The sequence below is a fragment of the Indicator indicator genome, unplaced genomic scaffold (genome assembly GCF_027791375.1).
Source record: "Indicator indicator isolate 239-I01 unplaced genomic scaffold, UM_Iind_1.1 iindUn_scaffold_52, whole genome shotgun sequence".
Taxonomy (NCBI): Eukaryota; Metazoa; Chordata; class Aves; order Piciformes; family Indicatoridae; genus Indicator; species Indicator indicator.
Window position 1 is genome coordinate 179,655 of NW_026539187.1, and position 17,527 is coordinate 197,181.

At 52.5% G+C, this 17,527-nt stretch overlaps 1 protein-coding gene across 1 annotated transcript in view; it reads left to right on the top strand.

The window, feature by feature from the left end:
* The first annotated feature begins 7,990 nt into the window (after positions 1-7,990).
* ATL2 (atlastin GTPase 2) overlaps positions 7,991-17,527 on the top strand; it is a 67,699-nt gene continuing 58,162 nt past the window's right edge. Inside the window, exon 1 of the mRNA XM_054398389.1 lies at positions 7,991-8,051. Coding sequence (XP_054254364.1) covers positions 7,991-8,051 — 61 coding nt within the window. The remainder of the gene's footprint in view (positions 8,052-17,527) is intronic.

A 17,527-nucleotide genomic window follows, 5' to 3' on the forward strand; every position in this document is an offset into this window, starting at 1 on the left:
TTCCCTTGATGTGTTAGCCCCCATGCTTTTCTTTGTCTCTGTGCGGCTTGTAAAGCAGCTTTTTTCCACCTGCTTAGACATGGCTGTAATTGGTGACAGGAAAGAGCTAGGCCAGAACTGCAAGCTCCATTTTGACTGTCTCCTCAAAAAGAGCAAATGGAAAATGCAATTTGGTGCTAAGATGTTTCCTTCATGTGTTACCCCCAACGATTTTCTTTGTCTCTGTGCGGCTTGTACGCAACTTTTTTCCACATGCTTAGACATGGCTGTAACTGGTGACAGGAAAGAGCAGGCCAGAATTGCAAGCTCCATTTAGTCTCTCTCCTCAAAATACACTAATTGGCAAAAGAAATTTGTTGCTAGGATGTTCCCTTGATGTGTTAGCCCCCATGCTTTTCTTTGTCTCTGTGCGGCTTGTAAAGCAGCTTTTTTCCACCTGCTTAGACATGGCTGTAACTGGTGACAGGAAAGAGTAGGCCAGAATTGCAAGCTCCATTTAGTCTCTCTCCTCAAAATACACTAACTGGCAAAAGAAATTTGGTGCTAGGATGTTCCCTTGATGTGTTAGCCCCCATGCTTTTCTTTGTCTCTGTGCGGCTTGTAAAGCAGCTTTTTTCCACCTGCTTAGACATGGCTGTAATTGGTGACAGGAAAGAGCTAGCCCAGAACTGCAGGCTCCATTTTGACTGTCTCCTCAAAAAAGAGCAAATGGAAAATGCAATTTGGTGCTAAGATGTTTCCTTCATGTGTTACCCCCAACGATTTTCTTTGTCTCTGTGCGGCTTGTACGCAACTTTTTTCCACATGCTTAGACATGGCTGTAACTGGTGACAGGAAAGAGCTAGCCTAGAATTGCTAGCTCCATTTAGTCTCTCTCCTCAAAAGAGAGCAAAAGGAAAAAGAAATTTCGTGCTAGAGGGTTCCCTTCATGTGTTATTCCCCAATGCATTTGATTGTCTCTGTGCAGCTTGTAAAGCAACATTTTTCCACATGCTTAGACATGCCTGTAACTGGTGACAGGAAAGAGCTAGGCCAGAATTGCAAGCTCCATTTAGTCTCTCTCCTCAAAAGAGAGCAAATGGAAAAAGTACTTTGGTGCCAGGAGGTTCCCTTCATGTATTAGACCCCAATGCTTTTACTTGTCTCTCTGCGGCATGTAAAGCAGCTTTTTTCCACCTGCTTAGACATGGCTGTAACTGGTGACAGGAAAGAGCTAGGCCAGAATTGCTAGCTCCATTTAGTCTCTCTCCTCAAAATACACTAATTGGCAAAAGAAATTTGGTGCTAGGAGGTTCCCTTCATGTGGTAGCCCCCAATGATTTTCTTTGTCTCTGTGTGCAGGGACTGTTCTCACAGGCCTGCAGGGACGGGACCAGGACAATGGTTTGGAATGACAGCAGAGCAGATTGAGATTGGATGTGAGGAACAAGTTCTGCCACTGGAGGCTGCTGGAACACTGCAACAGGTTGCCCAGGGAGGTGGTTGAGACCTCATGCCTGGAGATCTTCAAGGTGAGGATGGACAGGGCTGTAGGCAATCTGCTCTAGTGGAGGATGTCCCTGCTGAGTGCTTTGGAGGTCTTTTCCAACCCAACCCTTTCTGTGATCCCAAATTTCATCTGGCAACCTGATCTCTGCACACTGCAGGGTGCAGCAGCAGCAGCACTGGCACTGTGGGCACCACTGTGGGTTCGTTCAGCCTGGCAGTTTGCACCAGCTCTGTGCCTTGGAGGGAGGCTGTACAGGTTCAGTGAGCAGCTTGATCTGGAGGACAATTGAGGGGCATCACAGTGCCTGCTGGAACAATTCCTCTTTCTCTAGGACAGGAGGCTGGGGAGCCAGAGCCTGATGGCATGCAAAGATTCTTCCTCTCTGGTGGCCTTGATGGCCTAAGGAGCCAATGGGAAATGCCACCAAGGGGACCTGAACCCTAGAGGTGCTTAGAGGTGCCCAGGTCAGGCGAAGCAAAAGAGTGCAGAACCACAGCTCCCTGGAGTGGCTTTCACCATGTGGGTGCATACTCCCCACCTGCAGACAGGCAGAGTTCAGGGCAGAGCAGGCTCTGGGTGAGGCTGGGGGCTGCATGCTGCAGATGGAGCCAGCTCTGCTGTGGGGCAGCCCTGGGCTTTGCAGCTCTGCTGGCACTCTGAAGCAGCACTGCAGCCTCCCCAGAGCCAGCATCTAGCCCAGGCTTTCAAAGCAGCCTCCTCTTTGGGTGCTCTTGCCTAACAGGGAGCTGGAAATCATCCTGGGTTCAGACAGACCCCCAAAAGACAGGAGAGGCTTTGAGCAAATGATGCACATGAAAGCTTCAGCTGGTGACAGAGGTTCATGTGCAGGCCAGAAGGAAAGCCTTGGCTGTTTCATCCTCTGAAGCCTTCAATCATCCTGCCAAGGAAGGCAGAGCAGCATGGGGGAGGAAGCTGCTGGTTGCCCCTGTGAGACCACCACGCAGCAGGCTGTGTGCCACCACCCCAGAGATTGTCAGAGACACACATTGCATTGGCACGGGAGGGACCCTCTGAGGGCATCTTGCCCAACCCCCCTGCACTCAGCAGGCTGCACAGGGACACAGCCAGGCTGCGCTTGGATGGCTCCAGGGCTGGGGCCTCAAGCACAGCCCTGGGCAGCCTGTGCCAGTGTCTCACCACTCTCCTTGGGCACAACTTCCTCCTCAGCTCCAACCTCAAGCTGCCCTGCTCCACTTTCAAAGCCCTGCCCCTGGGCCTAGCACTCCAAGCCCTTCTCAACAGTCCCTCCCCAGCCTGCCTGCAGCTCCCCTGCAGACATTGAAATGCAGCTCTGAGCTCTCCCTGCAGCCTTCTCCTCTCCAGGCTCAACAGCCTGATCTCCCTAGCAGGTACCTGACAAGCAGCTGTGGCTCCAGAGCCTACTCTCTGCCCTTCCCCTTGGCTGTGCTACAGCCCCTTGAGTTCAACCAACCCTTAATCCTGGGGATACTGCTCAGGGCTTCCTGCAGGGTGAGAGTGGATGATGGCCATTTGGAAGCTATTTGGCACTGGGGCTGCAAGGGGAGAGCCCAGTAAGCTGGCCCAGCCCCTGCTGTCAAAGCACCTGCAGGTGATTCCTGCAGCTGGTGCCTAGCAACCTGCTCTGAGCTGCTCTGACAGCAGCTAAAATGCATTATTATTTCATCCCTCCTCCCGAGAGGAGCAGCTCTTGAGTTATCACCAGGGGAGAACAGGACGTGGCTTGCTAGGAATGAGTTGTATGCTGCTCTCTGCCTCTTGAGCATGTCTGCTGCTGCCACCTGGAAAAAGGCAGCTCAGCATGTGGGACAGCTGCAGATTCCAGAGATTTGGTTAACTGTTGGATGATTTTTTTTTTTGTCCTCCTCTCCCCTCCCAACATGCTTTCTGCTCCAAACAGTCTCTCTGCTTCCTTGGAACTCTCTGCAGGAGAACCAGGTTTCAATCCAGGCTGTGCTGCCATCCAACCAGAGCTGGACAGGCTGAGAGCTGGCTACAGGCAAAGCTCATGAGGTTCAATAAGGACAAGTGCAGGGTCCTGCATCCAGGGAGAAATAACAGCAGGCACCAGGACAGGTTAGAGGCTGCCCTGCTGGAGAGCAACTCCATGGAGAAAGACCTTGGAGTGCTGGTGGGCAGCAAGTCCTGCATGGGACAGCAATGTGCCCTTGTGGCCAAGAGAGCCAATGGGATCCTGGGGGGCAGCAAGAAAAGTGTGGCCAGCAGGGCTGGGGAGGTTCTGCTGCCCCTCTGATCTGCTCTGCTGAGACCACCCCTGGAATGCTGTGTCCAGTTCTGGGCTCCCCAGGTCAAGAGAGACAGAGACCTGTTGGAGAAAGTCCAAGGGAGAGCCAGGAGGATGATTTGGGGACTTGAGCATCTCCCCTGTGAAGAGAGACTGAGAGCCCTGGGGGTGTTTAGTGTGGAGAGGAGAAGGCTGAGAGGGATCTGATCAATGTCTATTAATAGCTGAGGGCTGGGGGTCAAGTGGAGGGGGCCAGGCTCTTTTGGGGGGTGCACAGTAATAAGCCAAGGAACAACAGGGACAAGCTTGAACATAGAAGATTTCAGCTCAACATGAGGAGAAACTTCTTTGGTGTGAAGCTGCTGGAGGCCTGGAGCAGGCTGCCCAGAGAGGTTGTGGAGTCTCCTCTGGAGCCTTTCCAGTCCCACCTGGATGTGTTCCTGTGTGCCCTGCTTTGGCAGGGGGGTTGGCCTGGATGATCTCTGGAGCTCCCTTCCTAGCTCTAACATACTGTGATGCTGTGATACTGTGAGTCCCACCTTGGCTTTGCTTGAGTGAGCCCCAGGGTCATGCAAAAGCAACCCCGCGCAGGTAGCTACAAGCCCAGGTGGCTGTGCTGGACACTCTTTGGTGACACACAAGGACTTTTAGATTTCATAGCTGCAGAGAATGGTTTGGCTTGGAAGGGACCTTGAGGATCAGCTACTTCCAACCCCCCTGCCATGGACAGGGACACCTCCCACTAGCCCAGGTTGCTCAAGGCACTCCTGAAACTGAGGGAGTTGCTCTTGGGGAATGACAAACACCAGTAAAAATGCCAGTGGGTGGGTGGGGTTGAGATCCTCACTGAGGTGGTGAGGCAAACCCCAGCCAGCCCAGGCAGGACTGAGCAGCCTGCTTCTGCCTGTGAGCAGGATGCAGGGCTTGGGAAGAGGGAGTCCACAGGAGGATGGAGTTGCAGTCTCCCTCTCTGGAGCCTTTCCAACCCCACCTGGCTGTGTCCCTGTGTGCCCTGCCCTGGATCACCCTGCTCTGTGCTGGGTGATCTCTGGAGGTCCCTTCCAACCCCTACCACTCTGTGATTCTGTGATTCCCTTCAAGCAGAACTAAACTCTGCTTGTGTTTTAGACTGCTTGCTGTCACTTCAAGCTCCAAATAAGTCAGCACAGCTTAAGAGCTTGAAGATCATGGTGCATGCAGGGAGCATCCCTATGAACAGGATGGGTTTTGGAAAGCTGTGGCCCACTTCCCATGCTGATTGATCAGACCCATGCATTGTCCTAAGAAGGGACAGGGCCACACAGATCAATTTCATTGGGAAGATTGCCATGACCTTGAGAAATAAGAAACCTCCCAGCACTAAAACCTCCATGCAGCAAAGGCAGCTGGCTGTAACAGGTGGTCTTGTAGAAGGGAGCAGGAAGGTTAGTTTGGGGTTATAGAATCATAGAATTGTCAGGGTTGGAAGGGACCTCAAGGCTCAGCCAGTGCCAACTCCCCTGCCATGGGCAGGGACACCTCACACTGCAGCAGGTTGCTCACAGCCACATCCAGCCTGGCTGCAAAAACCTCCAGGGATGAGGCTTCCACCACCTCCCTGGGCAACCTCTGCCAGGCTCTCACCACCCTCATGGGGAACAACTTCTTCCTAACATCCAATCTGAATCTCCCCACTTCTAGTTTTTTTTCCATTCCCTCCAGTCCTATCCCTCCCTGGTATCCTAAAAAGTTCCTTCCCAACTTTCTTGGAGCCCCCTTCAGATGCTGGAAGGCCACAAGAAGGTCTCCTGGGAGCCTTCTCCTCTCCAGCCTGCACAACCCCAACTCTCTCAGGCTGGCTCCAGAGCAGAGCAGCTCCAGCCCTCTGCTCATCCCCGTGGCCCTTCTCTGGACACCTTCCAGCCCCTCCAGATCCTTCCTGGAACAGAGGCTCCAGAACTGGACCCAGAGCTCCAGGTGTGGTCTGAGCAGAGTGGAGCAGAGGGGGAGAATCCCCTCCCTGGCCCTGCTGGCCACACTTCTCTTGCTGCAGCCCAGGCTCTGCTTGGCTCTCTGGGCTGCAGGTGCTCACTGCTGGCTCCTGCTGAGCTTCTCCTCCTCCAGCACCCCCAAAGCCTTTTCAAGACAAGAGCTGCTTTGGACCTGTCCTTCTGTTTGCTTTGAGCCCAGAGGCAGCAGCAGCAAGAGTGCCACAGCAAGCAAGGACTCAGGAGTGGGGAGTTAGTGCTGCTGCCAGCAAGGCAAAGTGCTTGGGTGGCTTTCCTGGGTGTCACCATGGCCCAGCAGAGGTGGAAAAGCGAACCAAGACTCAGCAGGCTGGCAGCTCAGTGCAGGTAGAGGTGGATGCCACCAGGTAGCCTATAAGAGATGGGCCTGGTGGCACACTGGCAGCTGGCTGTGTTTTCTACATGAGGGAGCTGTGATGATGATGATGATAATGATGAGTGAGGAATCACAGAATGGTAGAGGTCAAAAGAGACCTCCAGAAATCATCCAGTCCATCGCCCCCTGCCAGAGCAGCATCACCCAGGTCACAGAGGAGCACATCCAGGTTGGGTTGGAAAGTCTCCAGAGAAGGAGACTCCACAACCTCTCTGGGCAGCCTGCTCCAGGGCTTCAGCACCTTCACAGGAAAGAACAATGCCAGAGGGATGTCCTCCCACCCACCCTGAGGTGTTTCATGTGGCCTTGGGGCCTCCTGACCCATGATGCTATCTTCATCCCTTTGTCCCTGAGCCCCTCAGCTGCTCTCCAGGACCCCTGTGCTCCCTCTTTGCCAGCACACTGGAGCCCTGCTTGCTCCATGCCATTTCCATGGTAGGATGCAGGACTGTGAGGGGGCACCCACCCCTCAGCCTGGGGGATGCAGCAGACCAGCAGGGTCCTGTCAGGGGTGAGGGTCTGTCCCACAGCAGGGGGACCTCACCTCACCCCTCATTCCCCAGGGCTCAGTGCTGGGGCCAATTCTGTTTAATATCTTCATCCATGTGCTGGATGAGGGGATCCAGGCACCCTCAGTGACTGTGAAGGTGACACTGAGCTGGGAGGCAGTGTGGAGCTGCTGGAGAGCAGGAAGGCTCTGCAGAGGGACCTGCACAGGCTGCAGCCATGGGATAAGGCCAGTGGGATGGGAGCCAACAAGGCCAAGGGCTGGGTCCTGCACTTAGGATCAGAGGATGTTAGGGGTTGGAAGGGACCTCCAAAGATCATTGAGCCCAAGCCCCCTGCCAAAGCAGGACCATAGAATCCAGCACAGGTCACACAGGAACACATCCAGACAGGGCTGGAAAGGCTCCAGAGAAGGAGACTCCACAACCTCTCTGGGCAGCCTGCTCCAGTGTGCAACAACCCCAGGAAGGCTGCAGGCTTGGGGCAGAGGGGCTGGAAAGTGCCCAGCAGAGAAAGACCTGGGGGTGCTGGGGGGCAGCTGGCTGGAGATGAGCCAGGGGGTGCCCAGGTGGGCAAGGAGGCCACCAGCAGCCTGGCCTGGAGCAGCAATGGTGTGGGCAGCAGGAACAGGGCAGGGATTGTCCTCCTGCACTCAGCACTGGGGAGGCCACAGCTGGAGTGCTGGGGGCAGCTTTGGGACCCTGACTGCAAGAAGGACACTGAGGGGCTGGAGAGGGTCCAGAGAAGTGCAAGGAAGGTGGGGAAGGGTCTGGAGAAGAGGGCTGGGGAGGAGCAGCTGAGGGAGCTGGGGGTGTTTGGTGTGGAGAAGAGGAGGCTGAGGGGAGACCTCATTGCTCTCTACAGCTCCCTGAGAGGAGGCTGGAGCCAGGTGGGGGTTGGGCTCTGCTCCCTAGTAAGAAGTGATAGGAGGAGAGGAAATGGCCTCAAGTTGCCGCAGGAGAGGTTTGGGTTGGAGGTTAGAAGAAACTTCTTGACTCAAAGGGCTCTCAAAGCCCGGCGCAGGCTCCTCAGGCAGGTGGTTGAATGCCCATCCCTGGATGTCTTGAAAAGAGGCAGAGACGTGCCTCTTAGGGCCATGGTTTAGCCCTAGCCTTGGCCCAAGAGCTGAAGAATGGTTGGACTGGAGGATCTCGAAGGTGTTTCCCAACCCAAGGGACTTTAAGCGGGCAGCGCCTAGCAAGTCCCCGCCAGCGGCAAGGAGGGACCCACAGCGCATGCGCGGCCCCGGGGTAGCGGGCGGCGCTAGGACCGAGCCTGCCCCGCTGTGCCCCGCGCCGCCAGCGGGCGATAAAGGTCTGGCGGCGGAGCTCTGACGTCACGGCGAGTTAATTTTAAACCCGGACAAGATGGCGGCCAGGGACGCGGCACGGCGAACGGGTCCGGCCCGCCACCGGCCTGACCCGGCAGGTAATGCGTCCCCCCTCGAGCGAACCGCGGCGGTGGGCCGGCGGCGGGACTGCCGCGGGGCCCCTGCGGGAAGCGTGGCGCCGGGCGGCTGGACTTGTTGGCGTGGAGGTGCCGGGGGAGGCCCCGGTGTCTTCCCCCCCTCCTCAAAATGGCGGGGGCGGCCGCCGGCACCGACGCCTGTCCTCGAGGGGCGGCGGGGGAGTCGGCACGGAGCCCCCCTGGGCTCGGCCCCCTTGCTCGCCGCGGAGCGGGGTCACCCCTTTCTCCCTGCACAGCCGGGGCCTCCCGCTGTGCGGCCGGCGGCCCATACCGCAGCGGGGGCGGCCGTTGAGTGCGGCCCGGGGCGCCGGCGGGCTGTGACCTTATTTTGGTGTGCGGCGCGGGCAGGCCGCTCGGCTGCAGGCCCCTGGCTGCGTCGTGTGAGGAGCAGGGGGTGCGGGCCGGCATGCGGCGGTGCCGCCCGGAGGGGTCCTCAGGCCGCGGAGCGCTCGCTTGGCAGGCTGCCGGGGCCGGAGCCCGCAGGGCGCCAGCCTCCTTGGAGGGGAGCAGCGCCTGGCAGCGCCTGGAAGGAGATGGCTAATCCGTGTTGGCCTGTCCCCCATATGGACCCGCTGCACTCCACCGTCAGGGCTGCTCTTGCTTGTAATAGATCCTCTGGTGGTGGTGGGACGTGTCTCTGGCTCGATGTTTAGCCTGGGCTGTGCTGGAGTCTGCGCAGTGTGGGATTTTTTTAGAGATGGTTATTTCTCAGGGACAGCTGAAAAGCTGAGAGCTCGTAAGCCTCTCTCTGTCTCTAGCCTGCTGGGTGTGTAGGGGGTCCTGGGAGCGTAGAGGGCTGCGCTGGCGAAGTGGCATCACGTGTGGGTTTGAGCACTGCACTGGAACACTGAACTATTTTAACGTAGTTGTTGTGTAACTCCCCCTTCATTTGAAAGCAGAGCAATTGGACTGAACACGATTAAATAAAATCTAGGCAATGCTTTTTGATCTCTCCACGGACAGTGACTCTGCTGCTGTCCTGGGCAGCTTGTTCCAGAGCTCGACAAACCCTTTCAGGGAAGAAATTTTCCCTTGTGTCCAACCTAAACCTCCCCTGTTGCAGCTGGAGGCCGGTTCCTCTTGTCCCTATTGCTTGCTACTTGGGATGAGAGATCAACCCCCACCTCACTGCACCGCTGTTGCTTTCAGTTGCTTCATTTGCTTGCCAGCTAGAGACTGGGAAATCTAACTGCATGATAACCTGGCAGGTGCAGAGTGGCCACTCTGCTGACTTTCTTGTTTGTTTATTTATGGGGAGGAAAGGACAACGCTGTTGAGCGTGTAGCAATGCCTGATTGCTTTTTACAGCACTGCAATTGTAGTCACAGTCCGGAGATTGAAGTTTAGGGCATTATGCTGCTTTACTTCACCTCTCAACACCCCAGCACTGCTCAGTTCTCTTGGATGGTTCTGTGCATTACTCCCACTCTGTAGTTTAATGATCTCAAAGTCTTAGATTGTTGCATAACTTTCTCAGGGTCATAAATAAACCCTGTAATAAATGGCCTTTAAGGTAGCTGTGTCATCATTGCAGGGTAGAAACGTGCACATGTTACTGTTGAGTTGTTTGTCTGCTTTAGGCATGGTACAACTTAGTTGATAGGGGCTGTGTGTACTGCTAGGGATGGTCTGTGCCTGCCTGCAGAAGTACAGTGAAAGGAAGCAGAGGGGTAGCATGGAATGGTTACAATAATAGAAGTGTAACATGAGGTGCCTCTGAGTCCTGCTATACCTTTACTGAGTGTTGCTTAATAGCTCTCTATGTTCTAGCTTACCCTAAAGTCAATAATGACGTTTCTCCTCAGAAAACAACAGTAGCTCTGTGGCATTTTGACTTGGAGCTATTCTGAAAGCAGGGGTTGGGGCTGAGGAAGGCTGTCTCTTCCTCTTCATGCTCAGTTGTTTGCAACTTTTAAATACATCTCTGAAATACTTCTAGCACAGGATGGTTTTGCTTGAACTAGCATAAAAGCCTTCACACAGACTGCCAGGTTGGAAGGGGCCCCAAGTATCATCTGGTCCAACCTTTCTAGGTGCTAGCCCTGAAAACATTCCTGTAACTATGACAATCTTTTCCAAGCAGCTCTTGTTCAGGTGGGATGAACAGGAGGAGTGCTTGAGCAGAGCATGAAGGAGTGCTGATGCTTCTCGGATACCTTGTGCCAACACCAGTTCCTGGCTTCTGCTGGAGGGTGCCCAAAGGAGGGCCCTGGGGGTGAGCAAAGGGCTGGAGCTGCTCTGCTCTGGAGACAGCCTGAGAGAGTTGGGGTTTTGCAGGCTGGAGAGGAGAAGGCTCCCAGGAGACCTTCTGGTGGCCTTCCAGGATCTGAAGGGGGCTCCAAGAAAGCTGAGGAGGGACTTCTGAGGGTGTCAGGGAGGGATAGGACTGGGGGGAATGGAGCAAAACTAGAAGTGGGGAGATTCAGATTGGACGCTAGGAAGAAGTTGTTCCCCATGAGGGTGGTGAGAGCCTGGCAGAGGTTGCCCAGGGAGGTGGTGGAAGCCTCATCCCTGGAGGTTTTTGCAGCCAGGCTGGATGTGGCTGTGAGCAACCTGCTGTGGTGTGAGGTGTCCCTGCCCATGGCAGGGGGGTGGGCACTGGCTGAGCCTTGAGGTCCCTTCCAACCCTAGCAATTCTGTGCTTCTGTAAGTATCAGTAATTAGTGTTTGCTTACTGACTGTACTAATAAAGTACCACTGACAGGAGCAAGACCTCTGTGAGACAAGAGATTGTTTTCTTGTCCTATTAAGGCCAGAGACACTGCCTCAAGCTGCTGGGCTGGATAAGAGCAGGTCTGTAAGGAGGGGAGGAGGGCTGGGAGTTTTCCTTTAGGGTAGCAGAAGAACACTCATCTGCTGATGGGTGGCATCATGTCCTCTCTGACTGTTGAGTTTGGTCCAACTTCAAAAACAGATGGTAAGGCAGGTAACCAAGATTCTTTGGTGGTCTTGTTTTGGTGGTGAACTGCAGTGGTGTTAATCTCCAGCACAAGCTGGGCTGTGGGTTTCATGTCAGCACTGCGATAAAACTAGTTCTAACTTGCTGCCTGTTGTTAGGAGACCGTTGTACATCTGGGCACAGTCTCTAAAAGTTTCTGTTCCAAGGACATTTTTAAGGAAACCTGCCAAGTTTCACTTTAAACTTCACCTTACATAGACAAGCTCATTTCAAGTTGCCTTTGTTCCTGCACTACAGTCAGCAGCAGGCCCATTTCTGGGGGTGATTTTTGATACTCTGGCCGGGTTGTCCTTGAACAGGACGTTTGAAACTCTACTGAGCTGTTTTCCCTGGTGCTGCATGTGGTGCCCACAGTGGGATTTACAAACTGCTGCTTTGGAGCAGTGACTTCTCAAACTTAACCATTGCTGTCATTAGCATTTTAAGGTTTTGTCATCAATCTCAACTGTGTAAGGTGAACAGATGACAAGATGGAGATCAGCCCTGCAGAAAAGGTCTTGGGGGTGCTGGGGTTGAGAAAGCTGAACAAGAGCCAGCAATGGGCACTGGCAGCACAGAAGGCCAAGGGCAGCCTGGGCTGCATCCAAAGCAGCATGACCAGAGCTGGAGAGAGAGGATCCTGCCCCTCTGCTCTGCTCTGGGGAGACCTCCCCTGCAGGGCTGTGTCCAGCTCTGGGGCCCCCAACACAAGAGAGACCTGGAGCTGCTGGAGAGGGTCCAGAGGAGGCCAGAGAGATGCTGAGAGGGCTGGAGAAGCTCTGCTGTGGGGACAGGCTGGGAGAGTTGGGGCTGTTGAGCCTGCAGAGGAGAAGGCTGCAGGGAGAGCTCAGAGCTGCATTTCAATGTCTGCAGGGGAGCTGCAGGCAGGCTGGGGAGGGACTGTTGAGAAGGGCTTGGAGTGCTAGGCCCAGGGGCAGGGCTTTGAAAGTGGAGCAGGGCAGCTTGAGGTTGGAGCTGAGGAGGAAGTTGTGCCCAAGGAGAGTGGTGAGACACTGGCACAGGCTGTCCAGGGCTGTGCTTGAGGCCCCAGCCCTGGAGCCATCCAAGCTCAGCCTGGCTGTGTCCCTGTGCAGCCTGCTCTAGCTGGAGGTGTCCCTGCTGAGTGCAGGGGGGTTGGGCAAGATGCCCTTGGAGGCTCTCTTCCAACCCGATGCAACCTATGAACAAAGCCCCAAATCATTTTGTAAGCTCCTGCAAAGGCAGGTTGGCTGTGAAGGAGTGGAAGTTTTCCAAAGTAGCCCTGTCCACGGGTTCTGAACACCTTCCTGGAGAATGACTGGATCTCCTCAGACATTTTCAGCAACCTGAACTTCTTGAGATATCCTGGAGGACAGATGCAAGTAACTTTTCTTGCTTTGGGAGGGTTGTTCCTTGACGTGAGAATTATCTCATGCTGTAGCTGATTTTGAGGTGTTAGTGCTGTGTAGGGAGTTGATTTACATGAAGAGGTTTGTGGATTTGGGCTTTTTATCTGAAACACCATAACAAACAGTTTGAAATGTACCTGACAGCGTTGCTCAGGCTGAATTCTGGTGTTTAAGAGCTGAGGGATGTGTATTAGGACAAGAACTGCAATGATTTCTAGCGGCAAATGAATGTGTAATGGGGGTTAACATTCTGAGAGCACTGGTAATTAGTCTGGCCTTTAACTTCTGTGTATTCCTGAAATAAATTAGTATGTTTTGTGTAGTAGCAAGGCTTGTTTTGTCCTTGCTGGGCCTGCTCTTTGCTGCTCACTATATGTAAAAGTTGGAGGAACTCAGGTGGCCTTTAAATTTGGGAGTCAATCCTCTGCACACTTAAACCTGGAATGAAATCTGAGGAACTCTAAGATCTGTCTTTCTTCCCCACTGTTAATCCTTGCATAGCTGAATTTGTCTCTTGAGATTTGATGGTGACACCTCTTGTATCCTGTAGCTGTACAAACAAGTTCCTGGGAGATGATCAAGGGTATAAAGTAATGCTGGGCAAGCAGCTGCCTGTTGGTGTTGAACTGGAATTCTCCATCTGCAGCAAACCAAGGAGCTTTGCATTTGGGAGGGAGTGTGCATGCCCCACTCTGGTGCTCTAGCTGGTAAATTCACTTAATTACCTCCACAGCAGCTTGCTCACACACTTACATATCCTAAAGCTACCTGAAGGCTCTCTCTGAGAATTCCAGCTGCTCTGTGGGGACGCTGCTCCTCGATGGAACAAGACCGGCTTGTATCTAGCGTGATCTTTGTGTTCAGTATGATCTGTGAAGCAAAGGGAGTCTCTTTTCCCATTCATTAAACTGAAACAAAAAAAGTTACTGTGCTGGGTTTGTAACAGCAGCTGACTCCTCTTGAAGGCTGGAAAAATTTAAAGCAAAATGTTTGAGAGCAGAGATGGTACTGAGCTGTGTGGCGTCCAAGGTGGGTTGACCAAAGTTGGCTGGGTGGACAAAGGTAAGCTGGGGATTGAAATTCCTCATGGATGCCAGCTTGATGAACTGGTGAGCAGAGCTAACAGGAATCTAACATTGTGTGGAAGAGAAGTCTTTTTGGGCCTCTGCAGGAATGATTTATGAAAGACCAGCTTCTTTTGGAAGGATCACTCTGCTCTTCTGGCTCCTGGAGGACCAGGGAACTGTCACAACTGTAAGGAGGCACAGAGTGCCTCTTGGCAGCTCGTTACTGAGGTTCCTGCCTTGTGTGTGGTATGAGGGAGGAGATGGCTCACCTAATGGTTTTTTTTTATTCCCCTGTTCAAATGTATTTCCAGGTTTATTTTCAGTGTGGACAATGAGCAGATTTTCAGCCCTACATACCAGAGATTCTTCATGGTAGGGTGGGGCTTATGTGCTGCTTCAGCTCTTGGCAGGTTTCTCTTAAAGGGCTGAAATAGGAGCCAAAACCTGGAAGTCAGTGATGTTTAAGACTTGAGCTAATAAAATGTTGTCCAGATTACGGACAAGGAGTGGAGAATGTAACCTCCAGTAAATGGATATTTGAGAGGAGAATTTAATTTAGTCTCATGCAGTTTTTATGCTCAAGTGAGATCAGAATCAACTCCCAGTCTTGTAGTTGGTATCAAATGCTACCACTTTTGGTTTTTCTACCATCACCTTAGAGATAGTCCTGTTGAATTTACAATCTTTTATTGGTCTTGGCAAAATGTTTGAAGTGGCTGTTGATCAGTGTGTTGTATTCAAGGACAGCAAGGCTTTTGTTCTTACTTGGAGTTGGCACAGAGTCAACTTGGAGGCCTGTGGCCAGTGGTGTTCCCCAGGAGTCAGGACTGGGTCCAGTTTTGTTCAATACCTTTATCAACGATGATACCAAACTGGGGGGTGGGGGGTGAGAGCTGGACAGGCTGAGAGCTGGCTGCAGGCAAACCTCATGAGGTTCAATAAGGACAAGTGCAGGGTCCTGCATCTGGGGAGAAATAACACCAGGCACCAGGACAGGTTAGAGGCTGCCCTGCTGGAGAGCAGCTCCATGGAGAAAGACCTTGGAGTGCTGGTGGGCAGCAAGTTCTGCATGGGACAGCAATGTGCCCTTGTGGCCAAGAGAGCGAATGGGATCCTGGGGGGGCAGCAAGAAAGGTGTCCAGCAGGGCTGGGGAGGTTCTGCTGCCCCTCTGCTCTGCCCTGCTGAGACCACCCCTGGAATGCTGTGTCCAGTTCTGGGCTCCCCAGGTCAAGAGAGACAGAGACCTGCTGGAGAAAGTCCAAGGGAGAGCAATGAGGATGGTTAGGGGACTTGAGCATCTCCCCTGTGAAGAGAAACTGAGAGCCCTGGGGCTGTTTAGTGTGGAGAGAAGGCTGAGAGGGATCTGATCAATGTCTCTCAATAGCTGAGGGCTGGGGGTCAAGTGGAGGGGGCCAGGCTCTTTTGGGTGGTGCACACTTGTAAGAGAAAGAATGAAAGATATGAGCTTGAACATAGAAGATTTCAGCTCACCATGAGGAGAAACTTCTTTGGTGTGAGCAGGCTGCCCAGAGAGGTTTTAGAGTCTCCTTCTCTGGAGCCTTTCCAACCCCACCTGGATGCATTCCTGTGCAGACTACCCTGGGTGACCCTGCTTTGGCAAGGGGATTGGCCTGGATGATCTCTGGAGCTCCCTTCCAACCTGTAGTGTACTGTGGTACTGGGGACTGAAGATTGTAGAAACCTGTTGGAGCAGGTGTCAGCCACTTGCACTGATGTGTTGAGACTACTTACATGTTGCATGTACTTGGAAAAGTTGTTCTCACCTCTTACCTTCTCTGAGTAGTACTGCTTGAGTGGAAGACTAAGTGCAGTTAAAACTGTCCCTGTCAGCCTAATCCTATGATACCACTGCCTGCAAACTTGGAATTCTGAACTGACACTAAGGAATTGTTCTGACCAGCAGCCTGATTCTAAACGTGACCTCAGAGCTGCCCTCCAGGGTGTTATCGCTTCTCTTCCAAGCCACAAAGTTTTTTAAGCTTGGTGAGGGAGGGGACTCAGTACAAAAATACTTAAAAGGAAATCTTTGAGTGCTGCTGGTGTGGCAGATTGTTAGGACAGAAATTGTTTGGCAGGGTGTAGTGAGTAATGCTTTTGGGGGTTGAGGCACAGGACTGGGGTCTTTTCTAGAACTAATAGTATGGTAGGAATAATAATAAGTAGCTACAGGTAAGTTACTAATAAGTAACTGCAGGTTATCTACTGGGAACACTGAAATAGCAGATAACAAATAAATGCTTGAGCTGCAGCTGCTGCTAGGAGTCTTCCTTGTCTGAGAAGAACCTTCAAATGCAATCTGCTGCTTTTGAAGAGGTTGGAAGTTGGCTCGGGATAGACTGAATATTATTCCTAGAGTCTCAGCTTAGGTACTTGCAGACATTGCTGTTTCATCAAAAATCAAATATCAAATAGAGTGCTTCTGGAGTCTAAACTGTAGTTGACTTCTTTAGTGCTTAAGAAGTGACTAGATTAAGTTTTTGTGAGCTGCTCTGTAGCCTAAACTGGAGTTGGCTTTATTTCTCTAGTGCTTTAGGAGTGACTAGAATAAGTTTTTGTGAGCTTTAAAAGAGCAGCTTGCTGCTATATATCTGTTTGGGGCCACCTTCTAAACCTAGTATTAGCCCTCTATACACTGTAAGGAAAGATTTCATGGCTCCACAGAATGATATGATCTTGGTTGGAGGGGGTGTTAAGTAGACAGTCTTCAGACAATTGGATTTTTCTCTTACCTTCTCAACCCAAGTGAAAGATGGAAATGAAACCATTTGTAATCCACAAATGTGGTGTGCTGTCCTGTAGAAAAGCAGTTAGACTGGCCTGAGAACTTGACCACAGAGAGTAGTGATCACCAGCTTCCCTTCTGTGTTTTTTCCTTTCAGAAGGATGCTGTAGCTTGCCTTTAGGATTGCTCTCTTCTTGTCCTCAATGCTGTGCTTGGCTGGCCAGCGGCTGTTAGTCCACACACGACCTTTGCTGTGCCAGAAAATGCTGTGTTGGCTGTTGTGAATCAGAGAGTGGTAGGGGTTGGAAGGGACATCCAGAGATCATTGAGTCCAACCCCCCTGCCAGAGCAGGGTCACCTAGGGCAGACAGGTCCTAAGTCTCCAGAGAAGGAGACTTGACAGCCTCTCTGGGCAGCCTGTTCCAGTGCTCCATCACCCTCATGTTGAGGAGGAACCTTGTGTTCCCGTTTGTGTCCATTGCCTCTTGTCTTATCACAGGACACCACTGAAAAGAGATTTGCCTCTTCTTTTGCTTAGCAGTGGCTGAGATTTCTGTGGTAACAAGTCTTTGTGAGTGGTGTTAGAGAGGCTTAGGTAAATATGGAAGTCTTGAGCCCTGTGGCCTGATGTGAAGGTGCTCATTGTATGGAACTGAGCAACTAAAGTGCAAATGTTTTACAGCACCCTTGTGACAGCTTAGTTGGTGATTTTTGAAATCAAAATTCTTCTAATCTTTAGTAGAGAGAGTTCTTAGCAGGTGCAGTATATGCAGTAGGAACATTCAAGGGAGTGATCCTCTAGTGCAGGAAGGATTATGCCAAGCATGAGGTCTATACCTCCTAGCCTGTGATGGACAAAACTGAAACTGAGGTGAGCCTGTGTTTGCAGAGGAAGGAAACCTTGCTATTGAGTGAAGGTTAACAAATGTGCTGGCCAGCCCAGCCTAAATCTGAGCTATTTCAGATCTGGACAAACCTTTGGCACCACACAGCCCGATCCAGTTACAGCCCAGTTGCCTGTCCATCTTTGCGGCGTTCTCACATATCACTAAGTCAGTCTTCACATGGACAGGCTTCTTAGCTGTACTTGTGAATTCTGGGAGTGTGCAGAAGTTTTTTCCAGCCTAACTAGGCTGGAGCTGCAGAGCTGAACGTTTCTTTTGGCACCAGTGCCCAGACAAGCAGCCTGTGATAGCCTCCCCCTCAGCCGTGCTGGTCCAGCTGTTTCAGAGCCTGTAAGAGCGCACAGCACATCACCTTGTGTTTGTTCAAGGTAAGTTGGTACTGGGTGCTAGGCCAG